General features: G+C 42.6%; 1 protein-coding gene across 2 annotated transcripts; it reads left to right on the forward strand.

The window, feature by feature from the left end:
• Positions 1 to 78: 78 nt before the first annotated feature.
• Positions 79 to 21,411, forward strand: msh3 (mutS homolog 3 (E. coli)). 2 transcript variants are annotated; one of them, XM_049762813.2, is made up of 24 exons: positions 79 to 336; positions 778 to 886; positions 1,324 to 1,568; positions 1,656 to 1,868; positions 1,938 to 2,054; positions 2,143 to 2,260; positions 2,705 to 2,844; positions 3,011 to 3,177; positions 4,638 to 4,747; positions 5,071 to 5,185; positions 5,352 to 5,436; positions 5,890 to 5,999; positions 6,732 to 6,864; positions 7,625 to 7,812; positions 7,884 to 8,052; positions 8,127 to 8,191; positions 8,895 to 9,011; positions 9,200 to 9,307; positions 9,994 to 10,108; positions 10,288 to 10,445; positions 13,320 to 13,506; positions 18,133 to 18,265; positions 18,352 to 18,520; positions 20,115 to 21,411. In XM_049762813.2, the coding sequence occupies exons 1-24, from the start codon at positions 211 to 213 to the stop codon at positions 20,194 to 20,196; spliced, it is 3,279 nt and encodes a 1,092-aa protein (XP_049618770.1). In that variant the 5' UTR covers positions 79 to 210; the 3' UTR covers positions 20,197 to 21,411. The 2 variants fall into 2 exon arrangements, with proteins under 2 accessions (XP_049618770.1, XP_049618771.1); XM_049762814.2 differs by having other exon boundaries at positions 781 to 886.
• Positions 21,412 to 21,426: the final 15 nt, after the last annotated feature.

Raw genomic sequence — 21,426 nt, forward strand, 5'->3', positions numbered from 1 at the left:
TCAGTCAAGTGTGACGTAATATTGAGAACCCTTAACAGGAAATGAAAATGTTATGAGGTTTTCGTCATCAGCGCGACTGTGAGGTCATCGCGCGCGACGCTGTGTTTAAAAAAAAAAGATTCCGGAGCTTTCCTGCAACATTCTGTCAGCACAACTTGTCAACACAATAAAAACTCATGGACTAAGTCAAAGTAACAAGTGGTAGTTAGGATGCCCAAAGCTCTGAAAAAGTCGTGTGCCTCTCAGGCGTCCATTAGCAAGTATTTCGGGAGTCTGAGCAGCGGAACCGGCGGCGGGGCAAAAACGCAAAGGGATTGTAATCTCCAGAAAAGCAAGGTGAGGTCACCAACACAGTGACGGAATGTGCACTTGGGATTAACTTCATCCAGCTCTTAATACCATCGCTAGCATTAAACTGCATCATGTAACCGGAGATGTTTATCAAATGTGTGCAAATCGCTGCAGACCCTAACCATCATGGTCACTCATGTAAAGTAATCCCTCGTTTATCGCGGATAATTGGTTCCAAAACCCACCCGCGAAAAGTGAAATCCGCAAAGTACAATTCACGATCGTGCTAACACACGAAAACGGACTTCTAAAGGAACATTTCGAGCATTTTCCTAAAGGTTAGGCACGTTTCCTCAATTTAGAAGTTTTATTTTGACTTTGAAATGTTTTGTTCATTTGGAAAAAAAATCTGCGATGTAGTGAAGCCGCGATAAACGAAACGCGAAGTAGCGAGGGATCACTGTATTTGGTTTGTCTGCCGCACAGAAGCGTGCCTCCCAGTCCCTCCACCATGACGCTGAGCTGCTTTCCAAACAAGCCAGGCTTTCCCTGCAGGAGGACGACGGAGGCCTGGGCACTGAATCCGCTCAGAGAGGTGATTAGAGCGCCTCTGTAGTTGAGGCCATTTATCCATTCATGTTTCCGCCACCTTTGTTTGGTAGAGTTGCAGTAGTGAGATCTTAACAGGATGCAAGTCAGTGTTTATAATTGAAGTAGATAACATATTAGTTCATGGTTCATTGGCCGTAAAATATAAAAAAATGAAGCCTATTGAAATGATTTTGTTCCCCCCCAAACTATATAATAATAAATTACATTAAACTTTAATGTGATGTCTCATACTGTATATATAAGAATTGATTAGCCTCTGTTGCCTAATATTTTGAAATATTAAAAATACAAAATATAGCCATCTGCTTTTATTATTGTGTTATATTTTTGCCATCATCACTATAATTATGTTATCCAGTTCAGAATTTTGTTATCGTGACCACACTAATTTCAACAATGCTATGATTATCGTTTGTTCAGAACAAAAGTTGCCATTCAGCCGAGATCCGGTGGGTTTATGCCCTTCGACCTTGGAGAAGCTGAGAGGCTTCACCTGCACGACTGTGGCACCCAGTGGCGAGAGTCGAGATATTGTGACTGGTTTCAAGAAGGCCTGCAGTGAGAGTTGTGGATTTTCTGCTGATGCCAAAAGTCAACACAACATCATTGACAACCACAACGACCAGCTCACAGAAGACGCTGGAGATGAGCAGGCCTCAACGCAGGTACCCAACAGCAGAGTATGGTCATGATAGAAACATTATGTATTTGCGTGTTCAGCGACTGTGTCCGTTTTTCACTGCATCTTGCAGATGTTCCGCTTCTCTCAGTTTGCCAAGGCAGCTGGCAAAGAAGGACAGAATACTAGAAGAATGCCGATCCCAACAAGTCCCCTGTGCCGACGCTCGAAGAGCGTATATACTCCTCTGGAGCAGCAGGTCATCCAGCTGAAAGAGCAACACAAGGACGCCTTGTTGGCTGTGGAGTGTGGGTACAAGTATAGGTTCTTTGGAGATGATGCTGAGGTGAGGAGTCACTCTTGGATTTATCCTAACAAAGCTCATAAAGGAAATTTAATGTGTGTGTGTTGTCAGATTGCAGCAAAGGTACTGAATATCTTCTGTCACCTGGACCATAATTTTATGACGTGCAGCATCCCCACACACCGATTGTTTGTTCACATCAGGCGGCTTGTGTCCCACGGTCACAAGGTATATCAGGGTTTTTTTTTGGGGGGGGGGGGGGAAATCCCCAATGCATTTCATTTTAAAGACGGTTTTGTTGTCTTTTCCTGCTCAGGTGGGTGTCGTCAAGCAGACTGAGACTTCAGCCATCAAAGCGTCAGGGGCCAATAAGAACACTCTGTTTACACGGCGACTCACGGCTCTGTACACCAAGTCCACGTTGGTGGGGGAGGGTATCCTTTTTCAAACCCGAAATATTTGCTAGTGCAAGATCAATGAGTCGCTGAGGTTTTATTATTATTATTGTTCGTGTTAATGATTATTATTTAGACAAGGAGTTTCTGGTATTGTGATTAACTTAGCTTTCTTTCTTGAAATTTGTTACAATATTTTTTTTTCCATTCCTTTTTCGCATTTAATAATGGGTGAACTGATTTATTGGAACTAATCAAAATTTTACAGTTTAGTTTTCCATTTAAATGTAATTAAGTATAACAGAGATTCCATAATACAATTATAGTAGCATTGGAATAAAACGTTGACATATTTGATGTTGTTGGTCATAAAAACGACCTGGCTTTTGTTATTTCAAATACAACTGTGGCCATTAAGCACAGAAAGTGTGTGTTTGTAGCACTGCATTTCTCTAGCATTATCGTCCTCAACAGTCCACTGAGACATCTACCCGGTGTGCAGTCCAGACGACGTGAACGAGGGCGGGAGCCACGATGTCTTGTCGGAGCCTCCTGACAGCATCCTGCTGTGTGTCAGTGAGAGCTGGGACAAGTTGAAGAAGCAGCTCACTGTGGGCCTGGTGGTACGTTGACTGGAACACTTTCTAATCTCATCTCTGCAGGCATTACTTTGTCTTGCTTGGTTGTTCTTTGGCTCTTTAGTTAATGCTACTTCTGTCAAATCCATTCATTGAGGAACAAAAAGCAGCAATGTTAAATAGTTCATCTGTATGTCATTTGTGGGTGCAGGCAGTTCAGCCCGGGACTGGAGAGGTCCAGCTCGATTGTTTCCCTGACGGTCAGTCTCGTTCCGAATTGGAGAGCCGTATCTTGATGCTAAACCCTGTGGAAATCCTGGTGCCCTCTGACCTCTCAGCGCAGACCCAGAAACTATTGCAGAGCATTACCAATGCCAGGTATCCACCAGGGGGCGTAGTGGGCTTTTTTTTTTTTAACTACACACTAATTTATTTTTCACGAGGCTTACTATGTTCTCCAAATTCTTGTCTTCTTAAGGGTCGCGGTTGAGTTGGAGTCTATTCCAGCTGATTTTGCAATGGTGGCTAGTCAGTGGCCGCGCTCGTATAGACGAAATAACCAGTTTCAGACATTTTAGAGTCTTGAGTTAACCCATCATGCAAGTTTTTTGAATATGGGTAAACTACAATGGAAACTGCTCACCCAAACACATTCATCCAATTATCCAATTCTATCATGTGAAAGATTCATATTAAAATGCGCTGCCTTTAGCGTTGTGCTAAAGCTAAAAGATAAGCCCTGACTCCCTCTCGGGGCTTTCTCTCATTGCATTACGCACAAATGAAAATGAAAGGACAGAATGAAAGGGAGTCAAGTGAATTCGATTAGATGAAGTTGATTGGATAAGTAGAAGGCCGTCTGCCGCTTTCTGCTTCTGTCCTCCTACCTGGTGCACATGTGTCATTCTTCACGCTCATTTGTGTTTTGCTTTGTGCCTTTGGGGTGGTCATTCAAAATTGTGAATGAATTGGATCTTTCAATCGAGTCGAGTCACCGTTGGAAATCAAATCTCCGTTATTATATCGATTGATTAAAAATCAGCTCAACCTGGGTTCCCCGTTCATCGAGTTTTCCAACCAAGCACTTTGACCTCCCCCGGGGTCTGTGTGGTGGCAGCGGGCCCCCTGGCAACCAGGCGTGCATGTCCGTAGAGAGTTAGGTAATGAGCCCTCAGGTGATTGGTTGGTACCTGGGTGCAAGATGAGCGGCTTCACTCGACACGAGTCGGGTTTGCGAGGGGAATTTGAGCAAGTGAAAAATCTCACTGGGTCAGGCTTTTCCAAACAACTGTTCTCTCTTAATTTTGAGTTGCCATTAAGCCATCATTAACCTCCAACTCAGATAGACACACACAGATAGATAAACAGATAGACAATATAGCTTGATATTAATAAATAACAAAAAGATCAATAATAATAATTAATTAAAAAAAAACGTTTAAACCATTTCATCATTTGATTTGAAACGACGACCTAAATGATTTATGGCGCTTACTGGAACAATAATATTGTTACTCCCAGTGTGACCAGCATCAAACTTGATGAGCCATAGCTTGAGTGTGTGTCTGTGTGTGCTTGTGTGTATTAGAAAACAAAAACCACATTCATAGCCACATGTCACATTCATAGCCACATGTTTGCCTCGGTTGCCTTGGCAACAGCAGATTGGACACAGTTGGCAAGTCCTTGAAAGCAGCATTGCAGCATGAATGAATGAGTGTCGGAGCAGCGGATATGCCGCTTATGTGTGCGAGTGGAAGAAAAGACGTCCCGAACAGTGTTTTTGTTTTTTCCTTTTATTTGGTGGGAAAATGACACTTGCTTTTTATTCCTCGCAGTGCTCAGGCTGACGACAAGGTGCGAGTTGAGAAGAGAGACAGCGCCCACTTTGAGTTTGCCTCCGCAATGAACACAGTCACTGAATTTTATTGCCACAACCAAGTTGAAGGTGTGTGTATGTGTTTCATCATTATCACATCTTTTGATTGTTTTATTTAGAAAACAAAACCTTAAAAGCCAGCAGAAATTCCATCAAGGACAACGTCGTGAGGCAGGGGAAGTAGAAATGTTTTGAACTGAGACGAGAAGATCACTCCTTGATGTTTCCCCATTTGCTGGAGAAATCCACTATAGTAGAAGACCTGTGTCACCAAATAACCTATTCAGAATAATCCTTATCACAGCAAATTTCCATTTTATGCTTAATATTTCAAGTGGGATTAAATCATTGACAAATATCAACACATCCCCCAATGCGTTTGTGTTGTCCAGGCTGTCACGCTCTATCTCGTGTGGCATCATTGGAGAGTCCGGTGATCTGCTGTCTGGGTCCTCTAATCCAGTACCTTCAAGAGTTCAACTTGGAGAGAGTGCTTAGAAGTCAAAGGTATACAGCAGACCCACACGTATGTCGAAACTTCGGCGAGCTTTCTTCCTTTTTTGCTGTCCATTTGGTCTTCAGCTAAGGACTCTCTGCATGAAGCCATCCTTAGAAAGCGGGCATAATTGTGCTTTTGTTATATAGTGGGATGACGTTTTGTACTTCCATGCAGCTCCTTCCAACATTTAAGTGGTGAGTCCCAGGGAATGATCCTCAGTGCCGCCACCATCAGGAACCTGGAAATCCTTACCAATCAGGTGATTTATTTTTCTTTCCTTTGTTTGTATAGTAGTTAAGATACATTAAAGACCCAATAAGTTATTAATAGGTGTGTGTTTTTGTTTTTATTTTGGTGTACGCGACTGTATATGAACAATTTCGTAGAACTTGACCTCGTTTTGAATATAGGCATTTATTTATTTATTTATTTATTTTTTTTTTTAGTACAACAAAATTTGCTTTCCCTCCTCATTGCGCTGTGGATGCTAATGGTTTAGCGACTGACTTAAAGTGCTTCTCAGTTCCCGGCAAATTGCTCGGTGACAAGTTAGGCTTGCGTGGGCGACGGCTCAAAGGTTCAGCACGACACCTGTGGAGCACGCAGAATGTCAGACATCACGTAGACAATTTTGATCCGAGTTCCAGTCCTTTCTCTACAATTACTATTCATTGTGTGTCACATTACAGTTGTCTTGTGTGCTCCAAAACAGACAGATGGTGGTGTGAGGGGCAGTCTTCTGTGGGTGCTGGACCACACGCGCACTCCGTTTGGGAGGAGGCTAATGAGGAAGTGGGTGATTCGTCCGCTCACAGAATCACGGTAAGCAAACGGCTTCTCGCACCTGCCAAAGCAACAGCTGGTACTAAAACCTGACTCGAACCGAAAAGCCATTTTAGCCTCTTTAAAGTCATGTTTTGAAAAAGTACAACAGTAGTGACAAGAGGGGAAGAAAAAAAAAAAAAAGCAATCCCAAACGTGGATGTGAAGACCACTAGTTTACTGTGCCACTGATTTTTTTTACTTTTTAAAAGAATAGAATTGAAAAGAAATTAATTCAAGCCCTAGTCGCAAATAACCACGTCTCCGTTTTGGCTCAAAAATAGATTTACATTTATTCCAACACTAGAGTATTACCCATTGGCAATAGATACACTAGATAAATATGCAGGTAGAAATAAAACTCTTTGCCTCAAACAACCTCTCACGAATAATGGGCTGTCATTTTTCCAATTCATTCATTCATATGTTTGTGCGTGTGTGGAGGGATTAACGATGGGATAAACAGTACTCTTATTCTATGCACACAGCGCCACGGAATAATTTCAACATCAATAAATCCCAGATGACATTCTTTAATTCCATAACAATGCATGAAAGCCACCAACACATCATGATTATTTGTGATGTTGCTTCAATGACTTTGAATTTCCATTTTTCTTGTAACATGTTGGAATTGGAAGAAATCGTTGACGGATCTGAATGTGACGCATTGCATCGACGGAAGGACCGTTACTAATATGTCCCCTATACGTATTTTGTTTGGACCTCAAGGTCCATTTGGGAGCGTCAGGATGCAGTGCAAGAGATCCTCGAGTCTGATTCGCTCACATTAAACACCACAAGATCCCTCCTGAATCATTTGCCTGATCTGGAAAGAGGAATGTGCAGCATATTCAACCAAAAGGTAACCAATGATATATAAGTGACCATTTTTTGCGTCCTCCTTTTATTTCTGCACATTTGGAAATCTTCACACAGTTGACTGAAGAGAAACAGAAAGTCTCACACAATTTCATGTCCCGCCCGACTCATTCTTTCAAATGTCAGAGGGTCTCCACCATCATTTGCGTGTTGAACTCTTCATATAGACAAAAACAACATAAATGTCACTCAACAAACACACACATATGGACTCACAAACATCTACCCTCATTGTAATGTGGGCCCTCTGTAGATAAATTGTGTAATGGCTTGTTTCCCTGGCTCTGCTCATGAGGGTCTACCAATGCTTTACATGTTCCAAGAAGAACCAATCCAGGGGGTTGCTGATATGAGGGAACCTATAAAGCGCCACTGTGTGATTAATACCAGAAAGCTTTGTCCCACTTTGACTCTCATTAACCCTTTATGACGCACAAGTCCACTGCAATTCCACTAATGGGAATCATAAAGTGCAATAGCCTCGCTTCCCAAGAGGCATGCCCGTGCTGTGCATTGATAAATCAATACTTTGGATCTAAACTGATCACAGGTTTGGTCTTTAGAGCTACAGCACAAATTGCAATGTAATGATTACATTTCGTGTTGTTGCAATATTATTTTACTGGCTTGGTCATATGTCGATTAAGCTTTTCCGATTTTGTGTGCTAATCTTGTTGTCGTTCAGCATAACAGTCGGTGAAAAGTCATTGTGAAGAAATGAAAGTGTGTAAAATGCGCTTTAGGCATCCACGCAGGAATTCTACATCATCATCAGCAGCCTTTGTCGACTGTCGCTGGAACTGCAAGCCCTGCTGCCGGCTATCAGAGCGCAGATCCGCTCTGAGCTCATTCGAGGACTCCTCGTGGACATCCCGGAGCTGCTGGCCCCGGCCCACGGCTTCCTCAGTGTGCTTAACGAGAAGGCGGCCAGGTTAGTCTTTTAAGGGGAAAGAAGAAATTGAGGAGAGGATCGGGTGAATTTGTCATTGTAACATGGTGCAGGTGCGGGAATAAGACAGAGATCTTCTGTGATCTGTCCGGCTTCCCGGTGCTGCGGGAAAGAAGAGAGCAAATCCAGGAAGTTCTACAAGAGATTCAGGACCATCGCAAACATGTTCGAATTGTCTTGAAGGCCCCCAGCCTTGACTATACCACTGTGGCAGGACAGGAGGTGCGCCTACTGAAGCTGCCTGAGTGGCAAGGCAAGTCAAAAACAATGACTTCGTCTGTTTCCTCCTCTGACAGTTTCTGATCGAGGTGAAGAACTCGCAGTCGTCCATTGTTCCTCGTGACTGGAATAAAGTCAGCAGGTGAGCTGCAACGCAGGCTTAGAAAAAGACTGAACTGCTTTGTTTTCTAATGAAGAGCGGGAAAACGACCTTCTCAGGGTATAAAATGCAGTATTTTTTTTTTTTTTTGTGGGTGTAATAATTAACAATTATTCATGCTATGCATAATGGAAATGCACCTCCAATGCGGTTGGAAGGCCAACCCCAAAATAAATCTAATTATGTGGACTTTGTCTAATATGTTAGCGTCTAGTGGCTAGCAATCAGCAGCTACTTTTTAAAAAGCGATTTAACAGGTGGAAATGACTGCACGTTACGATGCTGACAAAATTTGGAGTTCCTATTGAGCCAGATTTCAAAATATTCGGTAGCTGCAGCCCTGAACGTCTCCAATTATTTTTTTTAGTAATGTTTCAAGGGAAACAAAGATAGATAAATACTTTGATATTTTAATTGATCTTTTTTTCAGCTGTTGTTTATTTACTTATTGCAAAATTAAGACGTCTCAACTGCCTTATAAAGACTTTTCATTCTCACAAGAGTCCAAATTTGCAAGAATGTAACGTGCATTGCAAGTCTGGCTTTGTTTACTAACAAAACCGTAACTATTCAGCAATACATCACTGTCATGCGGAATACTCGTTCGTACATGTCTCCCAAATCACTTCTTTTCAGGAAATGCCAAAACAAACTTCATTTAACGTCATTTCCCTTTGCTGCGCAGCACCAAAGCAGTCGGCAGGTATCACTCTCCCTTTGTGGTGGAGCGTCTCAAGAAGCTGCTACAGCTCCGTGAGCAGCTGCTGCTGGACTGCCAGAGGGAGTGGACCGCTTTTATGGAGTACGACGCACACACACTCGCACGCACACACACCGGCTCATAGACTGCTCATGATAAACACAGCTTGGAGTGTCAAAAGTGTCGCCTGTCACATTCTTGTTCCGTACAAATGCACCAGTGGTGTCATCTGCTGAGAATACAATTATGCATTTCTGGTAATTTGCGAATCTTTCCTTGCTCTCTTGCAGTCAGTTTGGGGAGCACTATCACACCATGAAAAGGGCTATTCGTCACCTAGCAACCATGGACTGTCTCTTCTCATTGGCCGAGGTAGCCAAACATGGGGACCATTGCAGGTGATGGCTGTCCTCATGTCATTTTACTCTGTCTTGCTCGTATGTGTATGAGTGTGTGTTTGAATTGTTGGAATATGTATCAGTGGACAGTATGAGGATCCAAGTTTTCTGTGTCGTGTCCTATAATCTCGGGCAGGCGGTGCGTGGGTGTGTGCATTGGACTCAGCAGTGTGCTCAACCAGAATGCCAACATTTCTCACACGCACGCATAAGCACACCGACGACCAGGACAATATATCCGAAAACTACCCAATTAATGAGAGTCGTCAAAAGAAAAATTGGTCGTTGCTGCACTCCCAATTCACACGTTGGAAAAAAAAAGCAAAGATTCAAATGTAATGTATTGCAAACATATTTGCACTGTAGAAAAAAAAAAAAACTCTAAAAAAAAATGGCATTTTGGATTCCATTATTATTATTCCATCAGTATATAAAATTGCATCTTTCACCTCTATAAAAAAAATGGTTCAAACTCACTCCACACTTTATGGCTTAATTTATATTGAATACTTCCCCAGTTATTCCAGGTGTCTCCCAGGGCTCCATCCTGGGGCCCCTGCTCATCATCATCTACTTCCTCTCTCTTAGCTTGATTTTCCATACGATTCATTCTTCTCTTCCTTTGTTTCCTGAAGACCAAACATATTATTTCTTTATCTGCAGCTTTTTCTTATCTCCTGTTGCAGGCCAGAAGTGTCCGACAGTAAGCGTCAGATTATGATAAAAAATGGCAGACACCCTGCCATAGACCTACTCATGGGAGACCACAGCCAGTACGTGCCCAATCATGTACAACTTCAGGTACTACACGCACGCACACACACTTGTGTGCATTAACAGCACAAGCACACTTTGAGTGGGTTTCTGTTGTAACAAGTCAAAGCTTCAAGTCCACCCACCTCCTCAGCATCCAAATATCTTTTTACTGTAAATCGCTCCCAAGCCCTTTGTTACAACTGCTCACGTCTATCTCACTGCAGGCTGATGGAAAAAGAGCAATGATCATCACTGGCCCTAACATGGGGGGGAAGAGCTCCTATATCCGCCAGGTGGCCCTGATCTGTATTATGGCCCAAATGGGCTCCTACGTACCGAGTTCTGAGGCCCATTTGGCCATTTTGGATGGCATTTACACGAGGTAAGAGCAAGTCTAGTGGAAAATATTTCACACCTTTGGACAAATAGACTGACCTCTAATCAGAGTGTTGAGCAAAATTGCATATCCTGATTCACACTTTTGGACCAAATTTCTGGACCAGATGTTTTTGAGTCGTCCTGCACACACTCAAAAACACATTTGTGTTGCAAAATTAGCGGCGGTAATAAAAACGTTAGGTTCGATTCCACTCGATTGCCCTTGTAAGCGATGAGCGTTCATGTCAGCGACATCGCAAATGACAGTATTTCTTCTGTATTGATGGACAGTTGCCATGACAACACGGGAGGTCTGTTATTTCTTATTAGAGTAATTGCATGTGACAAGTCTGTCTGGCAACCTCGAGGGAAAAAAAAAAAGTAAAGAAAGAATAAAAAAACAAAAGATAATCTGTCACCAAGTACCATCATCGTGTGGAGTGTATTTTTAGGCGTGACAGTACAGACTAATCCGCGGTAATCTCGCTGTGTCCTTCGCCACAAAGCAGATGAAGCACGGTTAGGCTCCGTGTTGTGCCGGGAGCTCGCGGACGATACAATACGTCTTTGTTGGTTGGAGAGCTTTTTCTCAGTGCACTTTCCACTCCTCACTGTACTGTATTCTCTCCGTATTTGTGGCCACGTTGCACTCTGTGATTAGACATAATGGCTTGCAGATGTATGTAATGGTCTTTTTTTTTGTAGCTTTAAGCACGTTCTTATGAATTAACCCAGTGGGAGCTAAAAACTCGGTCAGCACACCCCGGGCGAGTGCGTGTGATGGTATCCTTGCGAGATACACTTTTGGGTTGTTTTAGGCTTTATTTTTGAGTAATGTGGTTATTGCGTGTGCTCCTTAGGCCAGTGAGGAGACTTTAAGATTATCAGGGCGAAATGTGACAGAAAGCAATAAAAACCTGCTGTTGGTACATATTGGACATTTTGGGGGGGGAAATCGACACGATGGATGGATGGACGGACAATCAAACGGATTAGTTGTCTTAAAGTTTTCATTTTAAAAGCAGTTATTGTGCACTTGAAGTCATGCCTGTGTTTGAGTGGGCTGGGGTTGTTCAGCCAAGGGATTTCATTGAGTTGAAGGTTAATCTTTCCTGTCTACTAGAAAAATGCATCTAAGAGCTAATTAGTGTCCCCTGAGAGAAGAGCGCTGTCCTGTCTTCACCTCCCAATAGCTTTTATCAACCTATCAGTTTCTAATTGGGACAGAGGAAAGTTTATATGGATAATAAACACCCACCCAAATCCCTCCGCTGCATCTATTATGTGTAATATTGTCGTTTCATTTGGTGAGTTTTCTGCTCTAATAAGTGAACGAGAGACGGATGTGGTGGGAAGAGACGATAGAAGTGGATTGGAATGAGAAGACTTTGGCGGGGGTAATGAAATGCTACGTGGGTGTCTAATGGGCTACCCCGTCTGAGATGATCCCCGTGATTGATTATCAATGAGCTTTTCAAAGCGGCACAGCAGCTTGGAAAATTTTCTTTTCCCCATCGCGCTCTTATTTTTCCCGTACAGAAAGAAGTTGCTCTGCATGAATCCAGTAGGATGCTTGCAGCTGTTTTGTGTGCAGTCTGGTCTGCATTAAGTTCTGAAGGTTACAAAGCGCAGCCCTGCATCTGTCCACGGTTGTCATGGAAACAGAGAAAGCGGCTTTTGAACAGGTCCCGTCGCCAACCAGCGGCGATGGCGTGTATGTGACATCGTCATCGGTTTGTCTCGTGGTCATCTGTTGCGCAGTGTTGCATCCTGGCTTTGGAATAGTTTACAGACCGCCTGTTCCTCTTTGTAGGCGGCACACATGTCCGCTCGGGCCTTTTCACAGCATGTTCGCTTCTAAAATCAGCCACGGCGCAGGAAACGCCTCTCGCACGTCGGAGTCGAGTCGAAAGAGCTGACAAAAATGGTGTGAAGCTTCGTAACGCCGTGAATGCGCTTTGAAATAGTGGGTTGAACTTCAATGGTGGATGTTTGTTTGAATGAAGAAATGATTTGCAATAATTCATTCATTATAAGCGTCATAATTACGACAAAAAATCACGACAATGTAAAGTTTATTCAGCAATATGGGGATCAGCGGAGTCTGTTTTCACAATCTGTGTTTTTGGCGGGAAGGAGGAGCTCCAGCTGGATGCTCTCAGCGCGCGCCCTCTCGCCTGTAGACAGACGCGTGTGCGGGAACACCTCGCAACCATTGTACCCGTTCTTCCTACCACGCACGCGCAAACTATAGATGGGCCATAATTTCGGTCGAGTCTCAGGCATGCACGGACACACTGTTGTAAATGAGCTCATGTAATGCAGCTGCATGCCTGCCACGCCCCTCTTCTATATAACGTGTGGCGTAACCATGGCGACATGGTTGCACAGTTCATTGCAAGGTATGATGTTCAAGGACAATGAAGGCAGGTGCAAAGACACACTTGAAGGTGATACTTTGGAATTCAGGAATATCTCATGAATTACTCAAACTATACTCCTCATTGGTTCTTTGAGGGCATCCTTTGAAAAAACCTTCTGCCATCTTGTGGATGAAAGTTTAAATGTTCTGGATGGATGACTGGATGGATGGATGTTCTGGATGGATGTTCTGGATGGATGTTCTGGTGGATGGATGGATGGATGGATGGATGGATGGATGGATGGATGGATGGATGGATGGATGGATGGATGGATGGATGGATGGATGGATGGATGGATGGATGGATGGATGGATGGATGGATGGATGGATGGATGGATGGATGGATGGATGGATGGATGGATGGATGGATGGATGGATGGATGGATGGATGGATGGATGGATGGATGGGTGGATGGACTGACTTTGATTTCCTCTTCCTTGTACCTGATGATCAGAATGGGAGCCTCGGACAACATCTACAAAGGGCGCAGTACCTTCATGGAAGAGTTAACCGAAGCTTCTGAGATTATTTCCCACGCGACCGAGCGTTCCCTGGTCATCTTGGATGAACTGGGCCGGGGCACCAGCACACATGACGGCATCGCCATCGCCTACGCTACCCTTGAGTACTTCATCAGAGATGTAAGTGCGAGACCTCGTTTCTGTTTCTTCTGCTTAAACAGTGCTTTGTCTTTTTACAACAAGCATTGCCATGTGAAAGCCAAGTTCAACGAACCTTTAAGTTAATGCATCTTCGTGTACTCCTCTGACCGCACTGGCTTATGTGCCCCGCCGGCTCGTGATTGTTTGTTTTGAAGGGAAAAGAGAGACGAGGCAACAGGGATGCCTCGTCAGTGCGGTAACCCTTCAAAATGGAGAGAAATAATGGTGAGGCTTGATCTATAATGTTATTAACCCTGTTGCAGTGGAAAAGGAGGCAAAAATAGTCCACTGGCGCCTAATTTGTTGGCGCGCTGCAATGGGCCTCGTTTTCATTGGTTTTAAAAAAAAAAAAAAAAAAGGCACATAATCAGAATGAATGTCATGCGGCTCACCTTTGTGCCCATAAAATACGTCTTCACTGTGCGCGCTCATATCAGCTGTTATTACCGTGATTTATACCCGTACTGTATTTAACTATTAGTTGAAAAGGAAAAGCTACACAGTGTTGTAAAAATTGTGTTTGGTGGGATTGTTTTTCCATACTCAACCTATGAAAGGTCTTCCATCCACAAAGTTGGAAGCGTCCAGTGTCCACAAGGTGTGAACAAATAAGACTCATGGAGAAATTAGTTGGGTAACCCATCTTCTGAATCATTACGTAATTGATAAGCACATTGATACATGAATGGTGGTGGCAGCATCATGCTTTGAGGATGCGTCAAGGTGGAGGGAAATATCAATAGTTTGAAATCACAGTGTAAAAACCAAAGCCTCAACCTCAAAGCAGGAGAACTTTATGTGGCACTTTAAATAGTAACCGTTGACATTTGAATGTGATCGGTTCATTTATATGAGGGTGTGCACACTTGTGCAAACACGTAGTTCCAGTGTTTTATTTATTTCTATCAGTGTTTTTTTATTATTATTTGTATTTATTTATTTATTATTGTACTATATGTACATCAAATGAACGAGTAGCGACGCGTCAATAATCGTGCTTAACATCGAATAAGCACTCCTTGGGGATCGATTGTTCTTTTGGGGATACAAAAAGAGTCTCGTCTCATTACAAGACTTTGATTCTGTGGGAACAAAGCAGCAGCAAATCATGTCGAGGATGACTTTTTTGTGCCTGATGCAATAGTCGTGAGTAGACTTGGAACAAGTCTGAAAAACCTTCTACAAAAGCCCAAAGCCACTGTGCAGTCGTTCAGCGTAGTTCACGAGCCCTCGGTTCAGCAAGCGTTGGAACTAACTATGGGTGGATAATTGTTGTTGTTTTTTCTTGGGCTTTTGTGGCTCGCTCTTCTGGGACACGCTGACAGAAGAAGGAGAATTCAGGTGCATCTTGATAAATTGGAATGCAGTCGTGCCTTGAGATACTTTCGAGTTTTGGGAATGTAGCGGTCGTTCAGATTTTTTTCTGACATTGGGGAAAAAACTAACTCAACATAAAACACCTTTAAAAATTGACGTTCCATGAAATTATGGATTTGCTTTACTTGCTTAAAAAAATATCGTTACTAAAAATTTTTGGCTTATACAGATTATTGACATTTCTGCTTATTTCAATGGGGAAGGACGATTTGAGATTTGTTTTGTGCTTACGGATGTGCTCAGTGAATGAATTAAACTCATCTCAAAGCAGCAGCAGCATATTTCAAAATTTACATTAAAACCTTGAAGAAGAATTTGAATAAACCAGAAGTTGGCCTGCGTTCTGAAATAAATTGCGTTCCCACTCGACACCCTTGAAGGACAAACTTTCTCATTATTTTTTGGGACCTAGTCTTGTGATTTATGTAATTGTGCGCAAACCTTATGTGGCTAAAGCAGGATAGAGCTGATGCAGGTTCTTTAACCACCTGTTGTATAACAACATTGATTTGTTTGAGAGTCCTGGCTATAAAAGGAAAAACAAGCAAAAAGGAGTTTGGCTTTTCAGTGACATCCCTTCTTGGTACAAGAAGACCCACACTGTCTTTCATGCGCTCTTGCTCCCACTCCTCCTCCTCCGTCATGTCCTCTTCCTCCTCACCAGACATGCCTCCCCGCGTCAAATTCAGACTTTTCCTTTTTTGACTTGGTTGTTATAGAAACGCACCTTTCCCTGCCCCCAGCATTCACTGGCAAGGTAGTTAAGAATGTAGATGGCTTTCATAACACCGCTCATGGATGAGACAGCCTTGATGCTGAAAAGAGAAAAAGCAGAAACCTCACGGCAAGCTACAAGTTGCTACGTCTTGCGTCGTCGTGTGTCGCAGCCGGCGTACTCAAAGGATTCTCGTTGATGTTTCCTCCGTGCTAAAACGCTTCACAGCGGCCTCCGACTCAGACGTGACTCTCGATCAGACTCGCTGGTGTTTTCACACGAGCAGCAGGTCCCGCTATTAGCGTCACACCACGCTTGGTGCTACACACATTGCTCTCTTGGTTTTTCATGGGCCGATCCGGTCACACCTCACATGAAACAGCGGGCGCGGCTTTTTGCTAAATTCAACTCACAGCATCAACTCACTCTTTGCTGTCTTCAGCGGTGAATTGATGTTACTCGATATTACCTTCAAGGAATTCAACATGAATGTGGAGAACTACGTTCATTGAAAAAGTTTTCAATTATGAATGAATACAACAAATGTTAGACCTTTTGATCATGTAAATGCTTATTGGACCCCCAGGCCATACTTTGGCCACCCATACATTGTATTATTTTGGATTCATGCGGTGATGTGTAGCTGTAGACGACTGCAAACTGCATTTAATAACAATAATTAAAAAAATGGACACATCTAATTTGAACCTCTCTGACAGTATCAATGTAAAGACACAATTATCGATACATCTCGTCTGTCGGCCCTGTCGTGCTAATATTTTAATAAAGTCACGTGGGGTCAGCTCACTGTGCATAATTCCTCGATTGACTCCCACCCACCAGTTTATGATGAAGCCTCAAACTGACGGCTCTTCCTGCGGGGGACTGCAAAAACAAGCCCCCCCCCCAAAACACAAAACAAAAAACAAAGGTCATCTGCTGCTCACCTTATTGTTGAACCCAAAGAAGATAACGGCGTTGCGGGTCAGCGACATCCTCACATACACCAAATCTTATCCACTTTGTAGCTCACAAACGACCCTCAGCGGGCGATTGTTTGGCAAAGCAGAAAGGAAGTGTCACTGTGTTTAATTGGGTAGAAAAGTTTACCGGTGGTTCTGTGTTGACACCTTGAGGCTTTTGCTCAGGATCAGACGTGAAGCTATATGAAGAATTACGAGAGTGACGTACTAGACTGGAGCTGTCAGAATGAATAATGTGATCTCATGAACTTTCTATCAACTAATCGACTTCACTAATCGTTCCAACTCTTAATTTCATCAGCGTCTCCCACTGAGGAGGCTGTCAGCGCACCCCGGGGTGGTCCGCCAACAAGCGACCATTAGCGTCCAATCAGACCATTATTCAGATGCCAACGAGTCGCCACCACGCTTCGTTTGTTTGTACCTTTCAATGTAGGTGGACAGGAGTGATTTCAAGTGTGTGTGCACTGTTACCGTGGGCGCAGGTTCGTCCGTGTGCCTTTCCTGGAAGAGTGTGGGCGTCGCCCTGCTCATCTTGTTCAGTATTTCTAGTGACGTGACCTTTGTCACACCGAGCGAGGTAGCATGCTCGCTCGGCCCGGAGTCGTTCGGGGTCTGTGGTTCTTCACAGTACAACTGGTTTCCATCCTCAGGATTCATTCTTATTAACGATGGCTGAATTAAAAGGGGGGGGGGGTTCTAATCCAAATTTAATTTAAATCATGTATGTAATGCTGTCCAATCAATCAACAACATCCATACTGTCATAATTACGAGTGACAATAACAATTGGTGCATTAATCCTCAAAGAATGTTTTGATATGAATTCACAGTCTTTGTTCTTCAGCATGACAGACTGTTACATAATTGTTACCACACCTACCATTTGTTGTGTGTATTCCATTTTCTAAATCCCTATTTTTCCCTCCTACACATCTCTCTTGCACTCGAATAAAGACTTGATAATCATCAATGCGCATCCACGTAAATACATAAATAAATAAATAGATTGATAAATACATGGGTGGATAGATAAATAAATAAATTAAATCAATAAATGTCATCGTTCACCTCACATCTGGATATTTTGAACAATTCTGGGCTTCCAACTTAATTTGCTCTTTTCTTACTACAAATATGCTATGAAAGTGTTTTTGCTGGATTTACACATTGAATTGTTGTAAAAACAAGAAATCCAACATAAACAATCAAGCATTTGCTTGAAACATTTCCATGTCACGCACAACAGTCAAATCTTAAATTCAAATTTGTTGGTAGCGGCTTGTAAAGCTATTGAGTAGATCGGCAGGGTTACTACGGCAAGTGAATTTATTCTCGTGGATTGACTTTTTTTAGGCAGACTTTTCAAACGGACTTTGCATAAGATGGAAACATGTAAAAGCAATCTTAGCCACAATTCAACATGGGTATGCATTTTTTTTTTTTTATCCTTTGAGTTGATTTCCTCCAAAAATGAAACAGGTTAATGAGGACAAGCTATGCCTTACGTATGTTGTTCCTCCATTGCAGGTGAGGTCTTTCACCCTCTTTGTCACTCATTACCCTCCACTATGTGAGCTAGAGCGGGTGTACCCCCAACACGTGTCCAACTACCACATGTCCTTCATCCTCAATGAACCCGATGTAGCTACCGACACACGAGGTATGTGTAGTCCCTATACACACGGATAGGCATTTTAGAATTTCCAGCATTGCTGTTGACGATGATCCGAACGATGTCTTTTGCAGATGAAGAGCTCTGTCCTGAATTCATCACTTTCCTCTACCAGTTAAGCGAAGGAGCGGCTGGCCGCAGTTACGGCCTCAATGTCGCCCGCTTGGCTGATATCTCGGGGTCAATACTCCAAGCCGCGGCCCTCAAGGCCCGAGAGCTGGAGGACGCCGTCGACTTTCGAAGGTGAACACACAATCAGAAACACTGTTGCTCAAAGAACGTTGATCCAAAAAGTCCAACCACCTTCCCTTCCCCCTTTTTCTGCATCTCAATCTCATTTCAGTCACGTCCGTTCATGAATAATGAGTGATTTGGTAGAAAAGGTGGAAAGAGATCCACTTCAACCGTGCTGTAGAAAGTGGATCAATGTTCTTCTTTTTTTTTTTTTTCGCCTTACTTCTCGAGGCCTTTGTTAGTCTAAAAGGTCTGTGCTACTTTGGACATAATGGGGAAGAAAAATCAGAGCTTCACGAGTGGCTTGTGATCAAATGAGGCAAGGAGTGTGGAGTTTTCCATTTGATGAGAACACTATTATTGATTTATATCCAAAATCTTTCATATGGAATGTTTTTCGTAAAAAGCATACAGATTCGTGAAAATTAGTTATCTGTCGTCTAAGCCACACTTTCTCCCCGCTGTGAACCTGTATGGAAACATTGCAGATTCGAGCCCTTTAAGCTTAAAAAAAAAAAGTCACCTCATCGGTGCTTTAATAGAACCTGACATGTGAGTCTGCGCGTCGTGAGATTGAATTAATGCCAAGCAGCTTCGGTGCCTTCAAACGTGGGTTAACGCCCAAATGAACCTGATTTCATCGCCGACAATTGGCAACTATAAATTGGATGCGGTATTCCTGGAATACCAGACCAGAGATTTGTGGAGCTTGAAAAAAAAAAAAAACTCACGCATTACAGATGTCAATCTATTCTATTGTGAGTTTTTGGAACCTTGACTTGCATGTAGCTCTGTCTGACATTTTGCACAAAATCTGCATAAATTCTACTCTTTTCGCCACGTGATGGAAAATTGGCTTTCTAGTAGTGCTGCCTCTGTGAGTTAAAAGTTGTAGCATCATTATTTACACACTAGAAAATGGCGTCTTCCTACCAAAGTTTGTCTGCAATTGGAGAGCTAGTTTAAAACTACTTAACTATTCTGTAGGTTTAATAAATTTGACAATTGAAACGATTGTGCTAAATAAACAACTGAACTCCATCTTGATAAGTCACGTGATCTGACAATGTACATCATATGTGAAGAATTGACTAAAGATATTCAATCACGACAAAAAAAAGTCTCCCGTTTAATGAGCTTGTCGTCCAATCTTGTTTTTTGACATAACACAGACACCAAACCGGAATCGACAGTGGTACCTCGATTTCACCGCATTAGCGTAAACTGGGGAGAAAAAATAAATAAATCTGAAGTCATGCCTTGGCTCAATAAAAGGTTGGGAAACAGCGTCCAAATACAGGCTGTGGAACAGACAGACAGCCTGCGGGGAGTTCATCACTGCATAGGTTCTAATCCTCACCATATGAAATGTCCATTGTGTGCACGCACACACACACATGCGCTCAGCCGTACTACCTCATCAGTCTAATCCTTCCTATATGAAATGTTTGTACTTTTGTCAGAGTGAGAGCACATTGAGTGCACAAGACACACACGGAGGGAGTGGGGGGGGATCAAGCTGTTGGTCAGAAGTTGACAACTTGCAGCTGTCAGTGTACGTGTTTCGACAATAACTATTGTTTGTTTTCATTTGTTTCTCTAGAAGGAAGAAGAAGTTACTCTCAGAGCTTTGGAGCATCTCGGACAAATCCTCTTTCACTGAGTGGCTGAAGTCCAACTCCTGACAATAATGGCATACATTATGCACACAATCAGGATACAAAAAAAAAAAACCCACACAAAAGTTTGCAAGTGTGTGTTTTTATTTCCTATACTGTAGCAAGGTGTGAGGACTGATATGGATTTTTACGTCGCTGCAGAGGATGGAGGTGCAACCCATAATTGTGCTCTTGACGCCTAACTTGTACAGGTTAAGGTACAAGCTGTTACCCGAAGCCTAAAACGTACATTGGATTCTTGTCATTGACAGAGCAAATCTCAGATCCCTAAGCGCTCTGAACCTCAAATTGGTGTCATGGCTTCGCCCTAATGCTTTGAAAAGGAACGAATAAAAGGAGAAAGAAGGAATGTGCGGCCAGCTAGCATGAACCAGGTCAATTATGTTCAAAGTATATGCAACAAGCTGCACACAACAGACCAGTCATTGTGTGTCCATTCCTTGAGGTGGAATACACACTCTTGTTTTCACATCTGAAGTGATTTTGTAAATGTAAGCAATTTCTCATATGGTGTGCTCAACAGATTCAGCGTAATCAAAAGTCAAAATGAGCTTGATTGGGACATTGTTGTTCCAATTAAAATGTATTGAACTTTTTCTGCAGCTCTCAGCATTCACATGTGTAATATCTGAGGGCATTGCAATTTCTAGTTATTATTTCTTTCTTTGCTCTTTTGTTATTGCTCAACAGATTTGGTGTAATATGAGAAATGAGAAGTTGTTGGCCCGTCCGAGATGCCTGGGAATTGCTGGTCTTTGGTTTGTTATTGATGTTTTAACAGGATGGCGGCATTTCTTGACAGATTGCAAATGAAAGAACAAAATGTGCGGTGTGTTCGGGACATATTAACTTTTTTTTTAGCCAAAGCACGTTTTGAAAATGTTGGACTTTTTGGGGGAGATCATGAACAGAACAAAAGTAATGATACAATAGCACTTTTGACAATTTAATCTTGAATTGCATGAATTTAAGACTTGAAGGGATTTAATGCATTAAATACAAATTAAAATAAATGTCTCATAGAAATGTACCTAAATAAGTTTTCTTTTCTTTTTTTCTCTTCCTTAAAAATGGATATGTATTCTATTATTGTATGTTGTATTTGTATTGATAGGCAAATATCTTGTGCTAAAAAGTAAAATACAACTGAGCTGTATTTAGGCAACGATACTTTCGCATACCACTAGAGGGAGCCTGCATACCGCTAGTGACCAAGTAAAAGTGTCGTCTTTTTTT

This window comes from Syngnathus scovelli, chromosome 3 (assembly GCF_024217435.2).
Source record: "Syngnathus scovelli strain Florida chromosome 3, RoL_Ssco_1.2, whole genome shotgun sequence".
Lineage (NCBI taxonomy): Eukaryota > Metazoa > Chordata > Actinopteri > Syngnathiformes > Syngnathidae > Syngnathus > Syngnathus scovelli.